This window comes from Paroedura picta, chromosome 4 (genome assembly GCF_049243985.1).
Source record: "Paroedura picta isolate Pp20150507F chromosome 4, Ppicta_v3.0, whole genome shotgun sequence".
Lineage (NCBI taxonomy): Eukaryota > Metazoa > Chordata > Lepidosauria > Squamata > Gekkonidae > Paroedura > Paroedura picta.
The window spans coordinates 131,647,706-131,671,419 of NC_135372.1; the positions used below are offsets into that span (position 1 = coordinate 131,647,706).

At 47.7% G+C, this 23,714-nt stretch overlaps 1 protein-coding gene across 2 annotated transcripts in view; it reads left to right on the forward strand.

Moving 5' to 3' along the window:
* The window catches only part of RTF2 (replication termination factor 2), a 76,024-nt gene extending 53,449 nt beyond the window's left edge, over window positions 1-22,575 (forward strand). The window contains exons 6-9 of one of the 2 annotated variants that reach the window (XM_077335674.1): window positions 13,147-13,260; window positions 17,837-17,891; window positions 18,953-19,045; window positions 21,544-22,575. In XM_077335674.1, coding sequence (XP_077191789.1) covers window positions 13,147-13,260; window positions 17,837-17,891; window positions 18,953-19,045; window positions 21,544-21,734 — 453 coding nt within the window. In that variant the 3' untranslated portion in view covers window positions 21,735-22,575. The remainder of the gene's footprint in view (window positions 1-13,146; window positions 13,261-17,836; window positions 17,892-18,952; window positions 19,046-21,543) is intronic. The other variant, XM_077335677.1, reaches the window with a different exon arrangement.
* Window positions 22,576-23,714: the final 1,139 nt, after the last annotated feature.

The window sequence follows — 23,714 nt, forward strand, 5'->3', positions numbered from 1 at the left end:
GGGCTCACATTTTGTCAAAGCCTCTAAGTCAGGGGTAGTCAAACTGTGGCCCTCCAGATGTCCATGGACTACAATTCCCAGAAGCCCCTGCCAGCATTCGCTGGCAGGGGCTTCTGGGAATTGTGGTCCATGGACATCTGGAGGGCTGCAGTTTGACTACCCCTGCTCTAAGTCCCTGACGATTGCAGATCATTCCATTAGGTCTGCATTTTGCACGTGTTCTTTGGAGTGTGAGAACACCACACCAAAAAACAGAGGGGTGTTTAACCCAAAGTGTAGACTGAAAGAAGTGCAGGGCCAGATTTGGGGGAAAGCCATGGGAGAAGATGCTCTTGCCCGAAAGCTGGATGTTGATAGTGGAAACATGCAACTGACTTGTGTGCTCTCTTGGCCCGCTTGATACCTCCAGGGTCTGTTGTAACCATTTGTTGCTTTAGTCCAGTGAGATGGAAAGTAATTCATAGAATCATAGAATCATAGAGTTGGAAGGGGCCATACAGGCCATCTAGTCCAACCCCCTGCTCAATGCAGGATTAGCCCTAAGCATCCTAAAGCATCCAAGAAAAGTGTGTATCCAACCTTTGCTTGAAGACTTCCAGTGAGGGGGAGCTCACCACCTCCTTAGGCAGCCTATTCCACTGCTGAACTACTCTGACTGTGAAAAACCTTTTCCTGATATCTAGCCTATATCGTTGTACTTGAAGTTTAAACCCATTACTGCGTGTCCTCTCCTCTGCAGCCAGCAGAAACAGCATCCTGCCCTCCTCCAAGTGACAACCTTTCAAATACTTAAAGAGGGCTATCATGTCCCCTCTCAACCTCCTTTTCTCCAGGCTGAACATTCCCAAGTCCCTCAACCTATCTTCATAGGGCTTGGTCCCTTGGCCCCAGATCATCTTCGTCGCTCTCCTCTGTACCCTTTCAATTTTATCGACGTCTGTCTTGAAGTGAGGCCTCCAGAACTGCACACAGTACTCCAGGTGTGGTCTGACCAGTGCCGTATACATTGGGACTATGACATCTTGTGATTTTGATGTGATGCCCCTGTTGATACAGCCCAAAATGGCATTTGCCTTTTTTACCGCTGCATCACACTGCCTGCTCATGTTTAGTTTACAGTCCACAAGTACCCCAAAGGTCTCGTTCACACACAGTGCTACCTAGAAGCGTATCCCCCATCCAGTAGGCATGCTTTTCATTTTTCTGACCCAGATGCAGAACTTTACACTTACCTTTATTAAATTGCATCTTGTTCTCATTTGCCCATTTTTCCATTGTGTTCAGATCTCGTTGAACTCTGTCTCTATCTTCCGGAGTATTTGCCAGTCCTCCCAATTTGGTGTCATCTGCAAACTTGATGAGTAGTCCCTGCACCCCCTCATCTAGATCATTAATAAATATGTTAAAAAGTACCGGGCCGAGCACCGAGCCCTGAGGTACCCCGCTACTCACCTCTCTCCAGTCTGATGAAACACCATTGACAACAACTCTTTGAGTGCGGTTCTCTAACCAATTCCCTATCCACCTAACTATCTGAAAATCCAGATTGCAGTCCTTCAACTTATCCATCAGAACATCATGGGGAACCTTGTCAAAAGCTTTACTAAAATCCAAGTAAATGACATCAACTGAATTTCCCCGATCCAGCAAACCTGTTACTTGGTCAAAAAAGGAAACCAGGTTGGTCTGGCAGGACCTGTTGGAGACAAATCCATGCTGACTTCCTTGGATCACCAAATTGTCCTCCAGATGTTTGCAGATCGCTCCCTTTAATATCTGCTCCATTATCTTCCCCACAACAGAGGTCAGACTCACTGGTCTGTAGTTTCCCGGGTCATCCTTCCTCCCTTTTTTGAAGATCGGAATAACATTTGCTCTCTTCCAGTCCTCCGGGACATCTCCAGTCCTTAAAGAGGTTCCGAAGATGATGGACAAGGGCTGTGCAAGTTCTCTGGAAAGTTCTTTGAGTACTCTCGGGTGCATTTCATCCGGACCAGGGGATTTGAACTCATCCAGTGCAGCTAAATGCCTCTCGACAACCTCTCTATCCATGTTAACCTGCCACCCAGACACTGTCCTTTGGCTATGGCCATCTCTAGATGTGCCTAAACACTTTGACCTGTGGGAAAAAACAGATGTAAAATAGGCACTAAGCCTTTCTGCTTTCTCTGCATCTTCTGTTAGAGTTTGTCCATCCGCACTCAACAGTGGGCCTATTGCCTCCTTCACTTTACGTTTGCTCCTCACATAGCTGAAAAATCTTTTCTTGTTACAATGGGCTTCCCTGGCCAATCTTAGCTCACCTTCAGCTTTGGCCTTTCTTATGATTGATCTACAGTGCCTAGTAACCTGTAGGTACTCTTCTTTAGAGCTCTGTCCTTCCCTCCATTTCCTGAACATTTTCCTTTTCTTTCTTAGTTCCTCTTGAAGTTCTCTGTTCATCCAAATAGGCTTCTTAGAGCTCCTGCAGTGTTTTCGTCTTTCTGGGATAGTCATTGATTGAGCATGCAATAGCTCCTGTTTGAGTAGCGCCCACCCTTCACATGCTCCCTTCCCTTCCAGCATTGTCGTCCATGGTATGACACTCATCATGTCTCTGAGTTTATTAAAGTTTGCCCTACGAAAATCCAACATCCGCGTCTGGCTACAAGCTTCCTTGGCTCCCCATCTTAAAAGGAATTCTATGAGGACATGGTCACTTTCCCCTAGGGTCCCCACCTCCTTCCCCTCATCCACCAACTCTTGCCTGTTGGTCAGTATTAAGTCCAGTATGGCTGAACCTCTTGTGGGTTCATCTACCATTTGATAAATGAAATTGTCAGCCAGGCAAGTCAGAAACTTGCATGACTGAGGACGCTTCGCAGAGTTTGTTTCCCAGCACACATCTGGGAAATTGAAGTCACCCATGATGACAAGGTCCTGCCGCTTGGATATTGTCTCAAGCTGCTCACAAAGTGCAGCATCCACATCCTCTCGTTGGTCAGGCGGTCGGTAGCAGACACCAACTACCACACTGTTTGTTTTCCCCTCACTTATTTTCACCCAGATGCTTTCCACTGTAGATATGCTCTCCTTCACTAGAATTTCCTGACAGGTAAGCCCTTTCCTCACATACAGTGCCACTCCTCCACCTCTTCGATCTATTCTGTTTTTTCTGAACAGTTCATATCCATCCACCATTACATTCCAGTCATGAGAATCATTCCACCAAGCCTACTAGATCATACCTTTCCATCAGCATGAGAAGTTCCAGCTCTTCCTTTTTATGGCCCATGCTTCGGGCGTTAGTATAAAGACATCTGAATCCTTTTACTTTTGGTTCCCTATGAGCTGGCCTTGCCGGTTGGGCTGCCTCCGATCATTTTCCTTCCATACACTCCCTATGTTGATCGTCTCCTTCCCCTAGTGGCTTTAGTTTAAAGCTCTCCTGATGAATCTCCCCAGGTTCATGCCAAACACATTCTTCCCCAGTTTCGATAAGTGCAGTCCATCAGGTGCTAGTAGGCCTTCCTCAAGAAAGCCTATCCCATGGTCCCAGAAACCAAATCTCTCCTGCCGGCACCAACTACGCAGCCAGTGATTCACCTCCATTATCTTCCTCTCCCGACGCATTCCTCTTCCCTTGACAGGCAAGATTGAAGAGAATACCACTTGTGCCCCCATTTGCTTGAGCTTCCTCCCCAGATCTTGATAGTCTTTTTTAATAGGAGCGATGGTATTCAGGGACATGTCATTTGTTCCCACATGGACCATCACAAATGGGTAGTGATCCGTAGATTTGAGGAGTTTGGGCAGCCTTTCTGAAACATCTTTAATTTTCGCCCCTGGCAAGCAACACACCTCTCAGGTTAGGGGGTCGGGCCCAGCCACATGGCGATCCATTCCTCTTAGCAGGGAGTCTCCAATTACCAGTACTCTCCTTTTTTTTTTTCTTCTCAACTCCATTTCCTTCTGTTCCCGTGGCCTCTTCCCTTTGTCTTAGAGTTTGTTTTGGGACCTCTTCCCTTGTTGACCCTTGCACCTCCTCTGCAAGGGCCTGAAATCTATTCTGGAGCTCCAAAGGCCCCGAGAACTGTCTCGCCCTTCGCCGTTAAGTCTTTTTCCGAACTGCCTGCAGAGGCTCCCTATTGTGGTCAATCTCCTTATCCTCTTCAGGACTGGTTGCATTCTCTTTATTCCAAGTTGCAGAGCTCTGGACTATGAACTCCTCCCCTTTCTTACTTTGGGTCAGAGTAAAAATTCTGTTTTCTAATCCCCTAATCTTTTCCTCCAAAAGTCTCACTTGGGGCAGCTGTAGTCCATCTTGTCTTCTGGGAGGAAGGCAATCATGTCACACTCACTGCAGATGATGGGATGAGTGTCCTGGAGGTCCATTGGAATGACTAGGCAGTGGAAGTACTAGGGAAATATAATCTACTGATTCTAATTGCTCGGCCAAGAACCCCAGGCCAAGAGCCCTTTGTCTCTCGCCCTTCGGCTCTCGCCTCTGGTGAGGAGCAGCCCTTTATAATCCTCCCAACAATTACCCAGCAATCACCTCACCCAGGCAGAACAATAGCCTCACCTGGTCAGCAGCAACTCTCCCCAGTAGCTCTCTCCAAGTGCTCTCAGTTGTCTGAGCTCTACCGCAGCTGGAGGAGGAAGGAAGGAAACTGCACAATTAGAACCGTCAACCTGAATGCCAGCACTATTAAGTGACACTGGCACTAATTTTCTCACCAGCTTTCATCTATGGCCACAGGTGACATCACCGCTGTCATCACAATATAATGTTGTTGTTATTTGTAATTCAGGCAAGAATTAATGGCAAAGGGGCTAGGCGGGGGGAAATAGAATGCAAAGCAGACCGTTCTTGGTTGCCGCCGTGTAAAAAAGCGAATGCTCCATAGTTGAAAACAAACAAAAATACTAAAACAAGATGTATTTCTTTAATACGTGTTTCAGAATTATTGCCTGAGTGTCCCAAAAGAGGATCTGAGCAGCTCACAAACCACTAAGCCGGCACACCTACTGATAAGTGGACAGTTTCATATGAAAGCCATACACTTGTGTGCCTTGCTGATTAGTACGTGGACTGCAGACCACCAAGGATGACCCAGGGTGGCTCAGTCTTCTTACAGCTCAGAAGCTAAGTGGGGTCAGCCATGGTTAGTAGTTGGCTGGAGGACCACCAAAGATGGCTCAGCCTTGTCAGATCTTAGAATCTGAGCAGGATCGTTGCTGATTAGGACATGGATTGTAGACCGCCAAGGATGACCCAGGGCAGCTCAACCTCAAAGCTCAGAAGCTAAGTTGGGAATCAGCCATGGTGAGTACTTGGAGTGGAGACTACCAAGGAAATCCAGGCTTGTTATGCAGAGGCAGCCAGTGGCCAACCACCACCTTTGCTCAACGATATAGGCTAGATATCAGGAAAAAAATTTTCACAATCAGAGTAGTTCAGCAGTGGAATTGGCTGCCTAAGGAGGTGGTGAGCTCCCCCTCACTGGCAGTCTTCAAGCAAAGGTTGGATACACACTTTTCTTGGATGCTTTAGGATGCTTTGGGCTGATCCTGCATTGAGCAGGGGGTTGGACTAGATGGCCTGTATGGCCCCTTCCAACTCTATGATTCTATGATTCTATCTCTTGTCTCAAAATGCCCATGAGGGGGTTGCCGTAAGTCAGCTGCAACTTGACTGCCCTTTTCACCCTTACAGATAGCAAGCCTTCTTTCCATCTCCAGCAAACCTTTCCATCACTTTAGAGCAGAGAGCAACAAAACAAAACCCGAATTGGGCATCAATTTTTAATGTTCCCTTTTCTACAGAGTCTCACGAGGCCGTCCTCTGATGGGGAAAGCTATCTCTACCCACATCTCTACCCACATTATAGGAATGCCTTGGAAACAATACCCCGTGAGGCAGTGGCGGAAAAGATATTCCTTTTGGCTCTAGCACCTAGCTCAGCCTTTTTCAACTTTTTTACTGTGGAGAAACAGTAATATATATATATATATATATATATATATATATATATATATATATATATATATATATATATATATATATATATATATATATATATATATATATATATATATATATATATATATATATATATATATATATATATATATATATATATATATATATATATATATATATATATATATAATTAATTAATTAATTCCCACCCATGCTGGAAACCCATCCATGGCTTTCAAGATAATCCAGGGTTTCACGAAACCCTCATTGAGAAAGCCTGGCCTAGCTCCTAACCAGAGTGGTAACACGAGAGATAAGTTGTGTGAAAATGCTCCTGTGGAGGTAGTTGGAAACAAAAGTACTCTTCTGAATCTGGGATATGTGCAGTTGTAAGGATTAGAAAGCTCTTAAATGTATGTCAAGAGTAAAGTGACCAGATTGTCCCACTTTTGGAGGGACATCTGGGGGCACCTGGCAAATTGTACTTATGTTGAAATTAAAAATATATATATAAAAATACTATTTTGCATTCTATGCATTCTATGAAACTTTTTGTTGCTCCATATAGACTAAATTTTTAATCAAGAACCCCCCCCCCAGTCAATGTTGTCCTGCTTTACCAATGTTAAAATCTGGTCACCTAAGTCAAGAGAGCTCTAAGGGTCAGCATAAGAATGAAGGGCCCTGTTGGATCAGTCCATCTGTTTCAGCATCCTGTCTCACACAGTGGCCAACCAGTTCCTCTGGAAGGCCAGCAACAAGGCACAGATGCTGAGGCCTTCCCCAGATTTTGCCTTCTGGCTCTGGGATTCAGAGGTTTGATGACAGTTTATGTGGGGGTTTCCCTCAGCCACCATGGTTCAGAGCCATTGACTGGTATATCCTCCATGAATCTAACTAATCCCCTATGCCACGGGTAGTCAAACTGCGGCCCTCCAGATGTCCATGAACTACAATTCCCAGGAGCCCCCTGCCAGCAAAAGCTGGCAGGGGGCTCCTGGGAATTGTAGTCCATGGACATCTGGAGGGCTGCAGTTTGACTACCCCTGCCCTATGCTGTCCCATTGGGCTGCACATGAGGACTGAGTGAATACTTGCTAGGTCAGCAAGTCGTGAGGTGAGGTGAGAGCAACGTCCAGGAGACAAGCCAAAGAATCGAGTTCAAGGGGGGTCAGTTCACAAGGGAAAGTGAAGCGGAAGCAGGGACAGGGCTGTGGTTACCAAACCAAATACCAGAGTGTATTCCTAAGCTGAGCTGAGATCAGGAACTGGAGCAAGGTCCAGAGCTGAGCTGAAGGTGAGAAAACAGGAATAGAAGCCGAGCTGAGGTCAGGAACTGGGAAGCAGTCGAAAGCTGAGCCAAAGTCCGGAACTGGAGGATAGTCAGACCAACAGACCTTCGCTGTGGAGCACAGAGCCCAGGCAAAGAACATGCACGTTGCATCCACAGGGAAGCCTGGCTAAGATTCCCCTTAAGTAATTGTGAAAGCTCTCCAAAGTGCTTGCAGCTGAGCACAGTTCTCTTCAGAGGAAAGGCCCTCAGCTGTGTGCCATCTACTTTGACAGTGAGCTGTCAGTCTTGCACTTCTCTGGTGACCTGTCAAACCAGCTCACCTCTGCTGCCTCTGGCGTTCCAGTGAGTCTTCCAGGCTGGACATAACTGGTGGAACGGGCTTTGATGCAAGTGGCACCATAAGCTGGCTTGGCCCTTGGCTGGAACCAGGCAGCTCTTTGCCTGAGGGGGTCTGGCTGGTCCCAATCCACAACCAGATCTTCTACACCTGATTCTGCACCTGATTCCAGTGGCTCAGGTCACAGTGCACTAGGTGCACTTCGGGGTCCAAAACCTACATTTGGAGCACCGTCTGGCGACATCCCCTTTTTAATACAGGAAACCCTTTTGATTCAGTCCTTTCTAGGAAAATATCACTTTAAAAGTCAGGTGGGCTCTTGCAGCGTCCCTCCCAAAATTAGTGCATGCCTTTGGTGCAGTGGTTCCCAAACCTGTTGGCATTTGCTTTGTACAGTGACCCAGCCAAGGTTTTTTGGTGCCTTAGGCCAGTGGTCCCCAACTTTTTTATCACTGGGGACCACTCAACGCCTTTTACTGAGGCCCGGGGGGGGGGGGGGGTAGTTTACTCCTCTACTCTCAACCACTGCCCTAACACTCTCTGGTTGCTATGGTAATGTTTAACATCCCTTCAAAATAAGATACAGACACGCCACAACAATGAACATGAGAAACATTTTATTTTCATGGAAATTGTAACTCATGACAATGAGAAATCAATGGGAACCCTGAGCTTGTTTCTGCAACGAGATAGTCCCATCTGGGATGGGAGACAATGACACCCGAAGTGTGTTGTAAAGGGCCGGGGGGGGGGGGAGTAAAGGGCTGGGGGGGAGAGAAGGTGTCCTTCGGGGCCCACCTCCAATTAGTCGAAGGCCCACCTGTGGTCCGCGGCCCACAGGTTGGGGATCGCTACCTTAGGCCAACTATGACCTTGGCACCTATCTGTTCCAGTGTACCATTTTCTTCAGTGCTCAACCAGGTTGTTTTGAGAAACCAACAAACCTTATAGAAAGGGTACAGCTGCCCCTCTATGAACCTCAAGCACGTGGAAGTTCATCTCCTCCTCCTTCTCTGCTGGTCCAGAGCTGGCATTTGAGGAGGTGGGTTTGAGGGGCCCTGGCTTGAGGAGATACACAAAGATGGCAGGTGGCTTTAGTGGAAGGGTGGAGAGAGAGAGAGAGACCAATTCCTGGCATTGCAGTGGGATGGCATGCACTCTAGCTTCCTGTTGTCCCCTCCCTCCTGCTTGTGTTAAGTGAACATGCTAGTAAATCACTGGCTGCACTTCAGCAATGGAAGGGTTAACACGGGGTCGGGGGTTGCTTGTGTGTATGTGAAAAAGAGAGCAGCGGCAATATAATAAGCCCTTAGTTACTTGACAGGCACATAAATAATGCAAAACATGACAAGGCTTGACAGATGGACAAATCCATCGATTTGAAGATCCAGGGTAAGCAAGGAAATGCACGGATCCCCAAAAGTCTGTGGGAAGAGGCATTGCAGAGCTGGAAAAAGTCCAGAGGAGGGCAACCAGGATGAGTCAGGGGTCGGAGCACCTTCCCTCTGAGGAAAGGCTGAAGACTTTTCAGCTTAGAAAAGAGATCACTTGGGGTGGGGGGATTATGATACAGGTTTATTAAATTATGCATGAGTTGAAGAGAGTTGACAAAGAGAAACTTTTCTCCGGCTTCCCGGACACTAGAACTCGAGGACATCTAGTGAAGCTGATGGGCAGTAGGTTCAGGATGGAGAAAAGGAAATCCTTCTTTACAAAGAGAGTGATTAAAATGTGGGGTCTGCTGTCAGAGGATGGAGTGATGGCTGCAGGAATAAATAGCTTTGAAATGGAATTTGATAGATTCATAGAGGATAAGTCTACTACTAGCCATGGTGACCGAGGGGAACTTCTGCATTCTGACACACTAAGCCTTTGAATCCCAGAGTCAGGAGGCAACATCAGGAGAAGGCCTCAGCTGGACTAGAGGGACCCCTGGTCTGATCTAGCAGGGCTCTTCTGATGTTCTTATGAAGGCCTCAGCCTCTTTGACCTGTTATTGACCCTCCAGAGGAACTGGTTGGCCACTGTGTGAGTCAGGATACTAGACTAGATGGGCCCTTGGTCAGATCCAGCAGGACTCTTCTGATGTTCTTATGAAGGCCTCAGACTCTTTGTCCTGTTGTTGGCCCTCCAGAGGAACTGGTTGGCCACTGTGTGAGACATGATGCTAGACTAGATGGGCCCTTGGTCTGATCCATCAGGGCTCTTCTGATATTCTTAAGAGATTCCCAGTGCTGTGAATGAGCTGATGGGAAGAGCCTTGGAGGTGAAGGACACAGATGAGAAACATCCAAACACTTGGATCTTGACTCCTCCCCCCCCCAGCCATTTCACTCACATTATAAGGAGTCTGAGCAGATTCGAGAGGCACTCCCCATCCAAAAAAGAATGGGTCTGTCCTTCCAGACCAACACCGGGTACCTCCACAATCCAAGGTGCTGGGAATTTCTCAGTTCCCGAGAGTCATTCCTTCCTCTCGGCTCCTGTAAAACATAAGAGGCGTCTGGCTGGATCTGAACAATGATCATCCTGGTCTGTGACCATATAAATAAACTTGGCTTGACTTGACTTGAACAATGATCTATTTAGTTGAGCATCCTGTTTCACGCAGAGGCCAACAAACAAGGCTGAGAGGCCATGAGCTTCTCCGATGCTGCTTCCTGGCACTGGGATTGAGTAATCTGGGCTAGCGATTGCCTTGGGATCTGTCTTCCATGAATCTGTTTGACCTTTTAAAGTCACCACTGCATCCCTCGGCCAGTGAATTCTATAGCTAGCTTGTCAGGTGTCCATCCTGCATCAGTTGCCCACCCACTTCATCCTGATTCCCCCCCCCCTCCTAAAGTCCTTCCATTTGTGTGCAGATCTTTGGGGATGGGGGAGATTGGCATCTAGATTCCTGCCTTTAGGAAGAGACAGGCAACAAGCATTGGATGAGCATTTCAGAGCACTTTCATCCTCAAAATCAACAAAGCAGCGTTTTCACACTGGGATAGATTACTTTTGAGTCGTATTCTGCAGAGATACAAGATACATTTTGGGAAGAGAAACTTGGATAAAGTAGGGAAATTCACTGGATTCAATAGGTATATGTCAAACCTGTATTCATACATCCTGAAATTCTATTGCCCTAATACGTCTCTGGCGATATGGCAGAGTGGGGATTTGAACCTGGGTCTCCCAGATTTTATACTGACACTCTAACCATTACGCCATGCTGGAGCAAGGCTTTTTCTTAAAGCTTTCCTTTCCTTCCTCCATTCTCACCCTTTCCGCCCCGGGTGGGGTTGTGGGCTGGCCAGTTCTCCACCAGCACAGCTCAGTTTTCTGTTGCCAGGTGAGAGAGGGTTGTCTCTTGGGATTTCAACTAATCTCCAGAAGATACAGATCCGTTCCCCAGGAGGAAATGGTTGCTTTAGAAAGCATACTCTGTGGCATTATACCCCCAAACCCTGACCTTCCCAGACTCCACCCCCCCCCCAAATCTCCAGAGATTTCCCAAGCAGGAGTTGGTAACCCTACAAATGAGGGTATTTTCTTAAAATGGAGGAAATAGGGGTGGTGTCAGTCTTTCATCCCTGTTTTTTTAGTTGCCCAGGTAACATTTCCAGGGAGGCTGGTAGGACTCAGAGGAGTTCAGGTCAGATTAGAGAATCCCCTCTGATTTTAGGCAGAGATCCAGCTTGCTCAGTGGGGAGGCCGGGTCATCATGGTCCACAGAGCTATCAGATCTGCTGTACCTTGTTCCCCTCCACTCCCATCGTGACTCAGTTGTAATGCTCAGCCAATCTAACAGGACAAAGTTCTTAGGTGATTTCGCTGTGTAATCAGTGCAAGGCATACTAATTCTGGTATGTATAGTTTGCTAAGCTTAGATGCAGTATATGAGCTCACTTGAATACTGTGGTCATCTCCAAAGGATCTGGTTCAGGTGCCTCTTCCTTCTAAAGGTAAAGGGTAAAGGTATCCCCTGTGCAAGCACCGAGTCATGTCTGACCCTTGGGGTGACGCCCTCTAGCGTTTTCATGGCAGACTCAATACGGGGTGGTTTGCCAGTGCCTTCCCCAGTCATTACTGTTTACTCCCTAGCAAGCTGGGTCCTCAATTTACCGACCTCGGAAGGATGGAAGGCTGAGTCAACCCTGAGCCGGCTGCTGGGATCGAACTCCCAGCCTCATGGGCAGAGCTTTCAGGCTGCATGACTGCTGCCTTACCACTCTAAGATTAGGCAAATGGCCCTTCTTGGTTGTGACACCAATTCTCCCCAGGGAGATTTGTCTGTCCCCTTCGGTTGCCATGTCCCACTGGCAGGTGAAGATGTGTTTGTCTCATCTGACATTCCCTCGGTGATCCCCTCTTCCTTCCCATTGTTTTAATTGTTGATTTTATGTCTTTGGACTTATCTTAGCTCTGGTTTTAATTTTCATTGGTTACAATGGTTTTTAAGTAGTTATTTTATCAGGTGTGCTTTGTTAACCCCCTTTGGTGGTTCTCAGGAGGGCAGAAAGGCAAGTTCTATATTTTAAAAAAAATTAAATTGATACAGCCTCCGTAGGCAGCCTCTGGCTGAACGTGAGCATTTCCTCTCCTTATGTTTTATGACCTCATTAGTAGGACAGATAAGGTTACCTAAGGAGAGATAAGCTTTGATAGCTTACCTCCAGCTGTGGGAGTGAATAAATTAACTGGTTTATTGTGCCGGTCAGCAATCATAACTACTTTCCCACTCATGAAACTGCCTTCTACTGAATCAGACCCTTGGTCCACCAAAGGCAGGGGTGGGCAAACTGTGGTCCTCCAGATGTCCATGGACTACAATTCCCATGAGCCCCTGCTAGCGTTCGCTGTCCATGGGCATCTGGAGGGCCGCAGTTTGACTACCCCAGCTCTAAGCTTTCAAAGGCTTGACCAGACTGATTTCTCCTCCTGTCTTTTTATCCTTAAACTGACCTTCCGTAGCTTTCAACATCCCATTGTTTTTGAACTGCGCATGTGAGCATCCACTCATTAACACAGGAAGTCCCACAGCAGCAGGCTGGAGCCTCACAGGGTCTTCCACTACCTGGTACCAATTTTAAGAGGACAGCAGTGCTGTTCTGTTCAGGATGTGGACTGTTCCACTTAGTGTGTATGTGGGTGGGGGTGTTAAATAGAACAGGGGTAGTCAACCTGTGGTCCTCCAGATGTCCATGGACTACAATTCCCATGAGCCCCCTGCCAGCATTTTCTGGCAGGGGGCTCATGGGAATTGTAGTCCATGGACATCTGGAGGACCACAGGTTGACTACTCCTGAAATAGAACATTGCTCATCAGGCCAGATAATCAGGATTTATTCATTTGAACATGTTCCCAAGCTTCTACTTACCTGTCCAGCCAAGTTTGTAGAAGCCCCCGGGTTGCCTATGGGTGGCTCATCCGCCCAGGCCCAGGTGCTGGAAGCAGTGATCTGAATTCTTAATCTTTTTTAAAAACAAAACCCCCAAACCATAAGGTTTGTCATTGTCTGAGGCCATGCCAACATGCCTTGCTTACTTCTGTTCTTATTACAGTGTGCCGTTCCTTTTCAAGAAGATGACGTGATCGTACTGAACGGCACGAAGGAGGACGTGGAAGTCCTGAAGAAAAGAATGGAAGAGAGGAGGCTGAAGAGCAAATTGGGAAAGGTGTGTTGTCTGTGGCATCTACTCGCCCAGTCAGGATTTACTCCAGGGCTTTTTTTCAAACGAGTCTACATTCTTTCCTCCACAGCTCTAATGGGGTATAATATTTCTCCATCTTTGGAACTTTTTAAACAAAGGCTGGATAGCCATCTGGGGGTGGCAGGTTACAGTGGGTGAGCGATAGGGTGGTGAGTGTCCTGCATAGTGCAGGGGGTTGGACTAGATGACCCAGGAGATCCCTTCCAACTCTATGATTCTATGAGTATTCGTGCGCGACCCTTTGAGTATTTGTCGGACAACAAGCTTTAAACAAACAAATACCTTGAGCGGTATTTTCTCTCCCAGGGCTTAGAACAGATTCTTTTGTCAGGTAGACGAAATGGAAAAATCACAAGGTCAGGAACACCCCCCCCACACACACACACACACACACGCACACAAATAGACAACACTAAAATGACTTAAACCATATTACGGTATTAAGCTCTTTCACTTGTACCCCTTCTTCCTCCACCCGTTGGGTTACATATCCAGTAGTGGGTGCATCCAAGTCAGAGGTTGCATTATAGATCTTCAGATACTCATTGCAGAAGAATAAGGCTGGTACTCCCTGCTGTCAATAGAAAGGAAGGTGGCATAGGGTAGCCCAGTTTCTGACCTGAGTAGCTAAATCTGCTGCGAGTCTTCAGAAAACGGCGGGATAGAAATCTTATCATCATCATCATCATTCAACAGGATTGAAGTGGGGATGGGAGGCCACCAAGAAAGGCTCTGCAGCAGAAGGCCCTGGCCCCTCTGCTTCTCATTTGCCAGGAAAGGAGAGGCCCCCAATAGGGAACATTCACTCCACTATGGTCAATTGTAGGTCTGATCTGTCGATGGGCAGCTCCCCCTCCTCCTCCTCCCACCCGGAAGAAGAGCCAGCCGGCTCTGCCAGCCCACTTTCCAAAGGTAAGGCTGCCAGAGAGCATGGTAGCTGGGAGGGAGGGAGAGGCTGGGCCTCTGGCCAGCCCCAGGGAGCCCAATGCAGCTTCTAAAACTGCCCGCCAACCCGAGATCCTAGCGGTGGGGGTGGGACGCCAGGGAATGGCTGCCCACCAACAGGATGGGACCCATAGCAACCTGGAGAAGCCCCTCTGCTTCTCATTTGCCCCCTCCCTGGGGGGGGGGTCGTAAGCCGGTCTTGCCTTCACAGCCCTTGCATGCATGATTGCAGTTGTGCATGCTGTTTTTCAGCTGCACGCATTATCTCAAGTCGTCCATCCAGCAGCCCTGTAAGCCAGGCCAGTGCTGTCATCACCGGGCATTGGTGTGAGGAAGGCAGCGGGTGACCACGGCGCCCTCCCAAATGGGCCACTGGCCTGTTTCCAGGCTATTTCCTCTGCTGAAATCCCTGCAAAGCCTATTGCACTTAGTCTTATCGGCCGGGCACGCCCCTTGTTCGTAGCTGAGATTGCACAGTCGGGTCCAGTAAACTCGAGAAGACCTTGGCCTGGGGAAAGCCTTCTTGCCGGGCAAAACTCCTTCATGCATTTGTGGCTCCCGTGAGCCTTGAACCGGGGGCATTCTGGCTCTCGCTGCCACTCTCAGGCTAAACTGAGAGCTCTCAACACTCTCATAAGGAATGTTCCCTCGGTGCTTTCTTCTTAACCTCAAGTAGCCTCTCCTGCTGTTTGTTGGTTTCTCTCAAAATTACCCCTTTAGATCAACCAGATCTTTCTCAACCAGAAACCCTGAGGTTTCTTGTTGACCCTGGAAGGGTTTCCCAAATGGGTGGGAAATAATTAATTTTTAATGTATATTTTAAAGTGTGTTAAAATATTGGGTGATAGGACCATATATGGTCATGTTGATCTCCCCTCCCCCAAAATAAGTCTGGAGGGGTGGAAAGGGGAGGGGTCCCGGGTGCGTGTGTCCACAGGGTGGAAAGGGGAGGGGTCCCGGGTGGGCGTGTCCACAGCTACACTTCCCAACCATATGCTGCCCTGATTGCGCCACTTCCTGGGTTTCTCGAAACAGGGACCACTGGTTTGATCCAGCACGGCTTTTCTTAACCACACAAGAACATGCTCTGTTCTGATTGGTGGGAAGAGGGAGGAAAACAAATTAATGTGTGGCTCAATAGATTTTGCAAGTTACAGAAGAATTTGTGTAGTCCAACTGACAGTAAATATTAAGCAGGAAGAAAAGTTCTTGTCTTCAGAATCTTTAATCATCATCATCATCAAAACAACCAAAGACTAGTATCCTATGTAACAGCTAGTTTCGTTGACAGACTTCCTCAGTTGTGTAACTGTAATTGCCTGCAACCAGAAAATTCAAGCAGAGCTCAAGGTTGCTTGGAAAACAGAACAGAGGTCTTTGTTTTGATTTAGGCTGTTGGTCCGTCAAGGTCAGTATTGTTAACTCAGGCTTGCTGCATCTCCATCATGTCAGGGGGAAGGTCATTCACATCACCTGATTCCTAACAGATAATGTCAGGGATTGAATCAGGGACCTTCTGCATGCCAAGCAGGTGCTCTGCCACCAAGCCACAGCCCCTCTTCTTATCCTTTTGGAGTGAAGCTTTTAGGCACAAAAGGACATCCTTGACTTCTGTCCACTGTAATGCTGCTTGTTACACTTTGAGTTCTGTGGCTCTATTGTCTTCTACTTGTGTTCTTTTCCTTGGTGTTCTGTCAGCTGTTTCTGGTGTTACCGTTTCCCTATTTGGGCTTGCAGAACTTATTGTTGAGGAAGTGGGCCAGAAGGTGGCTGCAGAAGTCCAAAGGATTTGTTCTGTATTGAGGGTGAGATTGAATAAATTGGTTGGTGTCTGCGGATCCTCCATTTTGCACCTTCCAAACCATGCAAAGCTGTGTGCCTTGGCCCATTTTTTGTTTCACGTCATTTTCAGAATGTAGGGAAGGCTGCGGAACATCAGAAGCCGCTGTGTAATTCCAAGAAATACAAATGTCCAATTTGCAATCTTGCTTGGTCTCAGTTGTCTGATGAGAACAGAACATGGGAGAGATCAGACTTCCCCACCCTTCATAGCTAGTTTCTTTTTCAGCCCTTTGCTGCCCTCTGCTGGAAGAAATACAGAGAAATATTTGCGTTGTGATTAGCCTGTCTTACCTTTCTGCTCCGCACGGCTTAATGCCTTGCTCCAGGAATTTTCCTCTGACTTCTCTGGCTTTTCGACCAATAGAAGGGCCCAGGTCAAAGAGAGGCTCCTTAAACTGATGGAAGAATAGCATCTGTGGTGATTAAAGTTTGAGTCCGGCGGCACCTTTATGATCAACAGAGTTTAATTTTGGGTATAAGCTTTCTTGTGCATGCACATTTCATCAGATACTCTTAATCAGGTCTTTGATGACTGTGATACAATGATCCATATAATCCTGGAACTAACAAGAGGGGGGGTTTCCCCAGTTCCCTGGTAAGAGCATGCAAACTCATCCTGCACCCAGGTGCACATAGCATCCTCGCAAGGCAAGAAGGCCAGCCTCGCCGATAACCCTCTCCCACAGCTCCATCCTCCCATGAGAAAATTGACCCTTAGACTATGCAAACGAGTGAGCAATGCAAAGCAAGGAAAACAGATATGATCCGTTAACCTCCCCAGATCTGCTCTCCACTGTCAGGTGCCAGCAGGGGACATGGACAGCCGGCACTGACATGGTCACGGCAGGTGGCTAGCAACCAGATAGCTCCTGAGAGTTCTTAAGGAATGAGTCTTCTTCTCGCTTTCCCATATCTCATAGGTCCACTTACAGGGAGCAGTCAATAGGCCCCCAGCTGTATAAAGGGGCCAACTCAACTCGTTTTAGCCAAGTCAGTTGGGGGTAATACGAAAAGCACAGAGCAGGTGTATGGAACAAAGTCTTTTATTTATTTCTTCCATTTCTTACCCACCACCCCTGAATGGCTCGTGGCGGGTTACAAAGTCTGTCTAAAACCCCCAGTACAAAGCATAGCAGGATGATGATGATTCAGTTTATTTCCTGCCACTCCTTAAGGCTCGTGGTGGGTAACAATAGTCTTAAAACCCCATTAAAACTCCCACTAAAAGACACACAAAAAAATCCAACATAGCGAAAAATATCCTACTTCCACCTCTATGGCCAAAGGCAGTGGAGAAAATGAAGAGGAAAGATGTACACTACAAACCCCGGGGGGGGGGGGATAAATCTACCTCGCTGACCCCAGCCTCAACCATAGACCTGGCGGAAGAGCTCAGTTTTACAGGCCCTGCGGAAAACTGGTAAATCCTGCAGGGCCTGCAGCTCACCTGGAAGCTCATTCCACCAGGCAGGGGCCAGGACAGAAAAAGCCCTGGCCCTGGTTGAGACTAGGCGTGCTTCCCTAGGACCGGGAACGACCAATAGATTTCCCCCCGCAGAGCGTAAGGCCCTGTAGGGGGCATAGGGCGATAGGTGGTCCAACCCGCGTAAGGCCTTGAAGTTTAAAACCAAAACGTTGGACCGGATCCAGTTGTGAGATTTTTGTGAGATTTTTCTAATTATCAAGCATATGCCAGGAAGTTGTCACTGTCAGAGCTCCTAACGTACCTTCATGCTGGCCTCTGTTGTTTCAGAAAGCCAAGAAACCAAAAGCCGCAGAGACCATTGTGAAATCGGATGTTGTCGAAGGTGAGTTGATCATCCTGTGGAGATGCAGCAAAGAGACTCTTTTCCAGTGCTGTTTGGGGGTAGCTGTGTCGGCCGAGAGAGCCCTGAGAGGACTGCTCTGCGAGAACAGCACGATCAGGACTGGGAGGAGCCCCAGGTCACCCAACTGGCTGCATGTGGAAGAGCAGGGGATCAGACCCGGCTTGCCAGATTAGAAGCCGCTGCTCTTAACCACTGCACCAGAATTCCATTGCTTTTGAAACCCAAATGATGCCCCCCCCCCCCAAGGTAGCACAACTTGCTTATGGCTGTGCAGAGGTGTTGGAACCGGTTGCCTCCTATCTGTGGTTTCACCGCGCTTGGGGACTTTGCCCTCCGTCTCCAAGCATGTGCCCATGGTTTGTTTTAAAAGCTACTTTAAGTACCTTTGGGCCAAAAAGTTCTGTGCAGTTCTGGAGGCCTCTCTTCAAGAAGGACGTGGATAAAATTGAAAGGGTACAGAGGAGAGCGACGAGGATGATCTGGGGCCAAGGGACCAAGCCCTATGAAGATAGGTTGAGAGACTTGGGAATGTTCAACCTGGAGAAAAGGAGGTTGAGAGGGCACATGATAGCCCTCTTTAAGTATTTGAAAGGTTGTCACTTGGAGGAGGGCAGGATGCTGTTTCTGTTGGCTGCAGAGGAGAGGACACACAGTAATGGGTTTAAACTACAAGTTAAACTACGAGATAGGCTAGATATCAGGGGGGGAAATTTCATAGTCAGAGTAGTTCAGCAGTGGAATAGGCTGCCTAAGGAGATGGTGAGCTCCCCCTCACTGGCAGTCTTCAAGCAAAGGTTGGATACACACTTTTCTTGGATGCTTTAGGATGCTTGGGGCTGATCCTGCGTTGAGCAGGGGGTTGGACTGGATTGCCTGTGTGGCCCCTTCCAACTCTATGATTCTGTGATTGTATGAAAAAGCAGGATATACATTTAAGTAATGACAGGGAGCTCAGCTGTTGATTTTAATAGGATGGCACTTGCAGCTTTATCTTTTAATCTCCTGCCACACACCTCTTCTTTCTTTTTCGCTTTTTACAGAGTCACCCGGACCATCGCAAACAAATACCGGAAAGGACACCACAAGCATCAGTTCTGGAGAGAAGAGGAATATCGCCTTCTGCAAGGGCACAGGTCGGTGGAGATATTGCAGCCTAGCCTCATTATTGGGAGCAAGCCTTTGTGAGTCACTCACAGCCAAATATTCGTCGGAGCGGATAGGCCTTGGGTTGCACCCAGCCAGCCTTTTTCAGGTCTCCTCCATGCTGCTGCTTCAGCCTTGCACGGCTTTGGTCATTGTAGCAAGTCCTCGTTCGATGTTGCTTTCTGTTGTGCAGATCAGCCCACGTTGTGCTTTTTTGATGTTTCTTCCAATTTACTTACGATACGATAACATTTATTGTATGTAGCCAAAGGCCATTACAAAACACAATTAAAACAATATGGCACAAATATAAATAAATAAAACAATATTTCTCCAATATTGTGTACCTAAAAATGTAAACATGGACAACTAAGTTACAATAAAAGGGATAAATGGCGTATCAAGGTGTAAAAATGCATTAGCTCGAATCTTCCTGGCAGCCAGAGCAAAAAGTGCCACCCTATAAGAGACATAGGGGTCGACATCTGATAACAGATAGGTGACTTTGTTAAAATCAGAAATAGGGTGAGAGTTTTGTAATAACTTGGCAAGGAATTTGCCCCTGGGTTCGGAGTACAGGGGACAAGCCAAAACATAGTGGGGCAGGTCCTCCACAGATGGATTTCCACATATGCACAGGCGTTGGGCTGTGGGTATTCGGAGATATCACCCAGAGAGCATGGCTGATGGCATCGTTTCAAACCGCAAAGATGTTAGGGCCATTCTAAGATTACGTGTTGTTATATTGACTAAATATGATGCTCTAGAATGGTCTTTTTTAATTGTTTTATACCATGGGGCTGCTTGTGATAGCTTTATTGAAGAGTGGTCAATCAGTGAGTCAGCTTTGAACACCCAATCATGTAAATCAGAAATATTGGCTGATGTATGCAGTAAGTCATCTGGTATGGTATAGCATGAAAGAATGGAGCTAAAAAAATCAGACCGAGTCCTGTCTTTGCTCAATAAGAGCTTAAAACTTTGGTGGCTTAAAGAATCTAATTTGGTTGTGATGTCTTTCTTCCAAGATTTCAGAATAGCTAAGTGGGCGTGGGCTTTGAGTGAGGGAAAACCAAGCTCTGCCCTCATCAGGGCTGCGGGGGACCCTTTTGGAAGAGCCAGGATACGTCTGAAGAAAAAGTTCTGAATGGGCTCCAAGCTATTGATTGTTTGTTCTTTCCAGCCCCAGATGTCAATGCCATATAGTAGGTGAGGAATGACCTTGGCTGCAAAGAGCTTCAAATAAATCACCTGGAGAAGATCTAATTCCACCTGATTTATTCAAAGCGTTCCCTAACTGGTGGGCCCCAGTCTTAGCTAGGGTCTTCACCCAGATAAATGAATCAGGCATTTTCCCCAATGGCTGGAAGATGAGCATAGTGGTTCCTATCCACAAAAAAGGCAGCAAGATCGACCCACAAAACTACCGCCCCATTCGTTTACTAAATATTGCATCCAATTTACTTGAGGACTTCTCGAGGACTTGAAAATCACACACTCCTGACTGGTGCTTCTCCGATCTCCTCCTAAGAAGGCCCAGCGAAGGAGACTCCGCCACACTCTGAGGCAGAAAATTCCGTCTACAAACTGCCCTCACCGTCAGAAAATGCTTCCTAATATTTAAGTGGGACCTCCTTTCCCGTTGTTTGAACCCATGGCTCCTAGTCCTTGTCTCTAAAGCTGCAATAAGCAAGCTGGCCCCCTCTTCAACATATCTACCTTATGCATAGCTAACCCAGCTATCCCATTAGCCCTGGCCCGCCTCTTCTCCAAACTCCACAGACCCAACTCACGTTCAGCTCGTAAGGCCTGGATTCCAACCCCTCAACCGTCTCAGTCACCCTTCAGGTTGTCAATGTACTTGGGAGTCCAAGAGGACCCCATCCTCCTTGTTCCCCCAAGGGAAAACCTGATAGGATCCAGGCCATCACACCCCACGTTCCTTAGTCAAGGTTAAAGGATCAGAATGAGCCCTGGGATGACACCCGCTCCCCTCTTAAGCACCTCCCTGCTGGCTTTAACCCTGGCAGACTTGGCCCCAGCCATAAGAGTAGCTGACTCTAAGCAGATAAGCAAGCTCCCATTTTAAGGCAGGCATTTGAAGCTGGTCAGCTGACTTGGCCAGCTTCCTTGTAGGGCATGAACCTTTCAGCTCCCTTGTTCCGGAAGTCATTCCAATTGCTGCACGGTTATCGCTGTTGTTGGATAATGTCCGTGCGTGATACGCACAAAAAGTGAAATTTAAAAAGATGCATCTTCATTTGGTTTTGGCATCTGTTTGGATGTACCATATTTGTATTTTTTTAATTAAACATTAAAAAAAATACCTTGTTACTGATGTTAACACTGCAGCAGCCTTTGCAACGGGAAATGATCTTCGTGCCGGTCAAAATCAGCCCTAAAACATAGTCTGATCTTTCTGGCTACATAACACAATTTGGCCACCGGTTCTCATTTGCTTTTATTTGCTGTTGGTTTTTCCCTGCAGCAGTCGAGGGGAGCCTGTCCTCTTCGTCCGGGAAAGACGGCAAGAATGCATCTGGGCCCTTCAAGCGACCTGCAGCAAGCAAGGAGGAGAAATCCGAAGCCTACAAGTCGATTTTTACTTCCCACAGCTCTGCCAAGCGCTCCAAGGAGCAGTCATCCAATTGGATTACTCACACAGCTTACTATTTCTGACGCAGTGCAGTGCGCGGCTCCTCCAAGTCCTCTTTAACCTCTGATAAGGCAGGTCTTTGTCATGCGCTTTTTGCGCAGCTTCTCCAGGGATCTGCCAGTTCAAAAGGCGGGGAAGTAGATAAGAAAGCATTATTCAGATTGTCTTAGCTTGTTGGAGAAGCACCAGAATTTAAGATCACCTCCTGTCACCCTTTCTCACAGCTGGTGTCTTTGTTCAGTGATTTTTTCTTGTTCCCACTTCATTTTCACAACTGGGCCACGTGCATCCATAGGAGTGCGGACGTAGGAGACAGAATCCCAGGGCCGAGGTCGTGTGAGCACCATCCAGTACCTTTGTCACTCACACACACACGCACACACACACAGTTCTTGCCCAGTTCTTCTTCTGACTTGGTGGGGCAAGATGCAGTCTGAGAAGGTCCCACCAAACAGGACATTCGACTAGCCCTCTTTTTAAAATCTAGAACAGGGGTAGTCAAACTGTGGCCCTCCAGATGTCCATGGACTACAATTCCCAGGAGCCCCCTGCCAGCGAATGCTGGCAGGGTCTCATGGGGATTGTAGTCCATGGACATCTGGAAGGCCACAGTTTGACTACCCCTGATCTAGAAGATTACTTTAGCCAGCCCTGCTTTCCCCCATCAGCAGTATGTGGGCAGTTTTGTAGCCAGGTCAAAAGCAGCATTGCAGACTCTACTGGCTGTTCCACTAGTCACAGCTCTTTCTCCTCCCAGTTTTGCAGGCGTGGAGTGTTACTGAAGATACCATCTCCACGCTTGTCCCTGTCTTTTGCGGCTTTCCGATGCCTTTCTCCTTCCAAATAAAACGCAGTGTAATACCATGTTTTCCTCAACTGCGGTGTGCTTAATTGGTTCTCCAAAGACCAGTGGTACGTCGTCCCCACAGGGGTCATTCTCTGCGCAGTTTTCATTTGCGTCGCCTGCAGCTGCTTGTTGATTTGCCTCTGCATCTCGTGCTGACTTTCCACATCCGGCGCGCCACGCTGCAGGGCGTACGCCAGTGCTGCCCATGGCAACCCCTGCAGGGAACTCCCAAGGCAAGTAAGAAGCCGAGGTGGTTTGCCATGGCTTTCCTCTGCAGAGCCTTCCTTGGTGTTCTCCCATCCATGTATCAGCCCTGCTTCGTTTCCAAGATTGGAAGAGATCACGCTGTCTTCCATCCACACTGAAGGAGCTGTGCCACTTCTCAAGGCATCTTCTTTCATTTGGCTGGAACCTTCTCTAATCCCTGTTCTCCCTTCTCCCATGGACCACATCCCACTTGGTCGGGTGTCTCCAACCCAGCCTCAAATGACGGGGTCCTTCCCACGCTATGCAATCTGCCTTCTGTTCCTGCCATTCTGGGCTGGAGTGTTAGTTACACAGGAGGGGTGCAGTCTGCTAGGCGCTGAAGTGCTGCCATTGCATCCAGGCACAGCCAATCCACGGCAAGCCTGTAGGACAGGGGTGGCCAAATGGTGGCTCTCCAGGTGTCTGTGGACTACACTGACCATGAGCCCCTGCCAGCATGCTGGCAGGGGCTCATGGTCAGTGTAGTCCATGGAGATAAATGCATGCTGGCAGGGGCTCATGGTCATTGTAGTCCACAGACATCTGGAGAGCCACCGTTTGGCCACCCCTACTGTAGGGTCTTCAAGGCAAGAGTTTCTTAGGAGGAGGATGGGGTAGAAAGAAGTGGTTTTCAAATGGTTTGAATTGGACCCTGCCTCTGTACTCTATATCAACCTTCCTAATGCCGCGACCCTTTAATCCAGTTCCTCATGTTGTGGTGATCCCCAACCATAAAATTAGGCAAGTGTTCTTTCACAGAAATTAAACCGAAACTGACCAATGGCGTGAAGATCCATTGTTCATGCTTGCATATCAATTGGGTTTTTTCCCCGGGGTTTCTCAGTTCAGTTCTGTCTCTTGTACTGCCATGTGGATCTTGCTCTTTTCCGCTGGTCCAGACAAACAAATG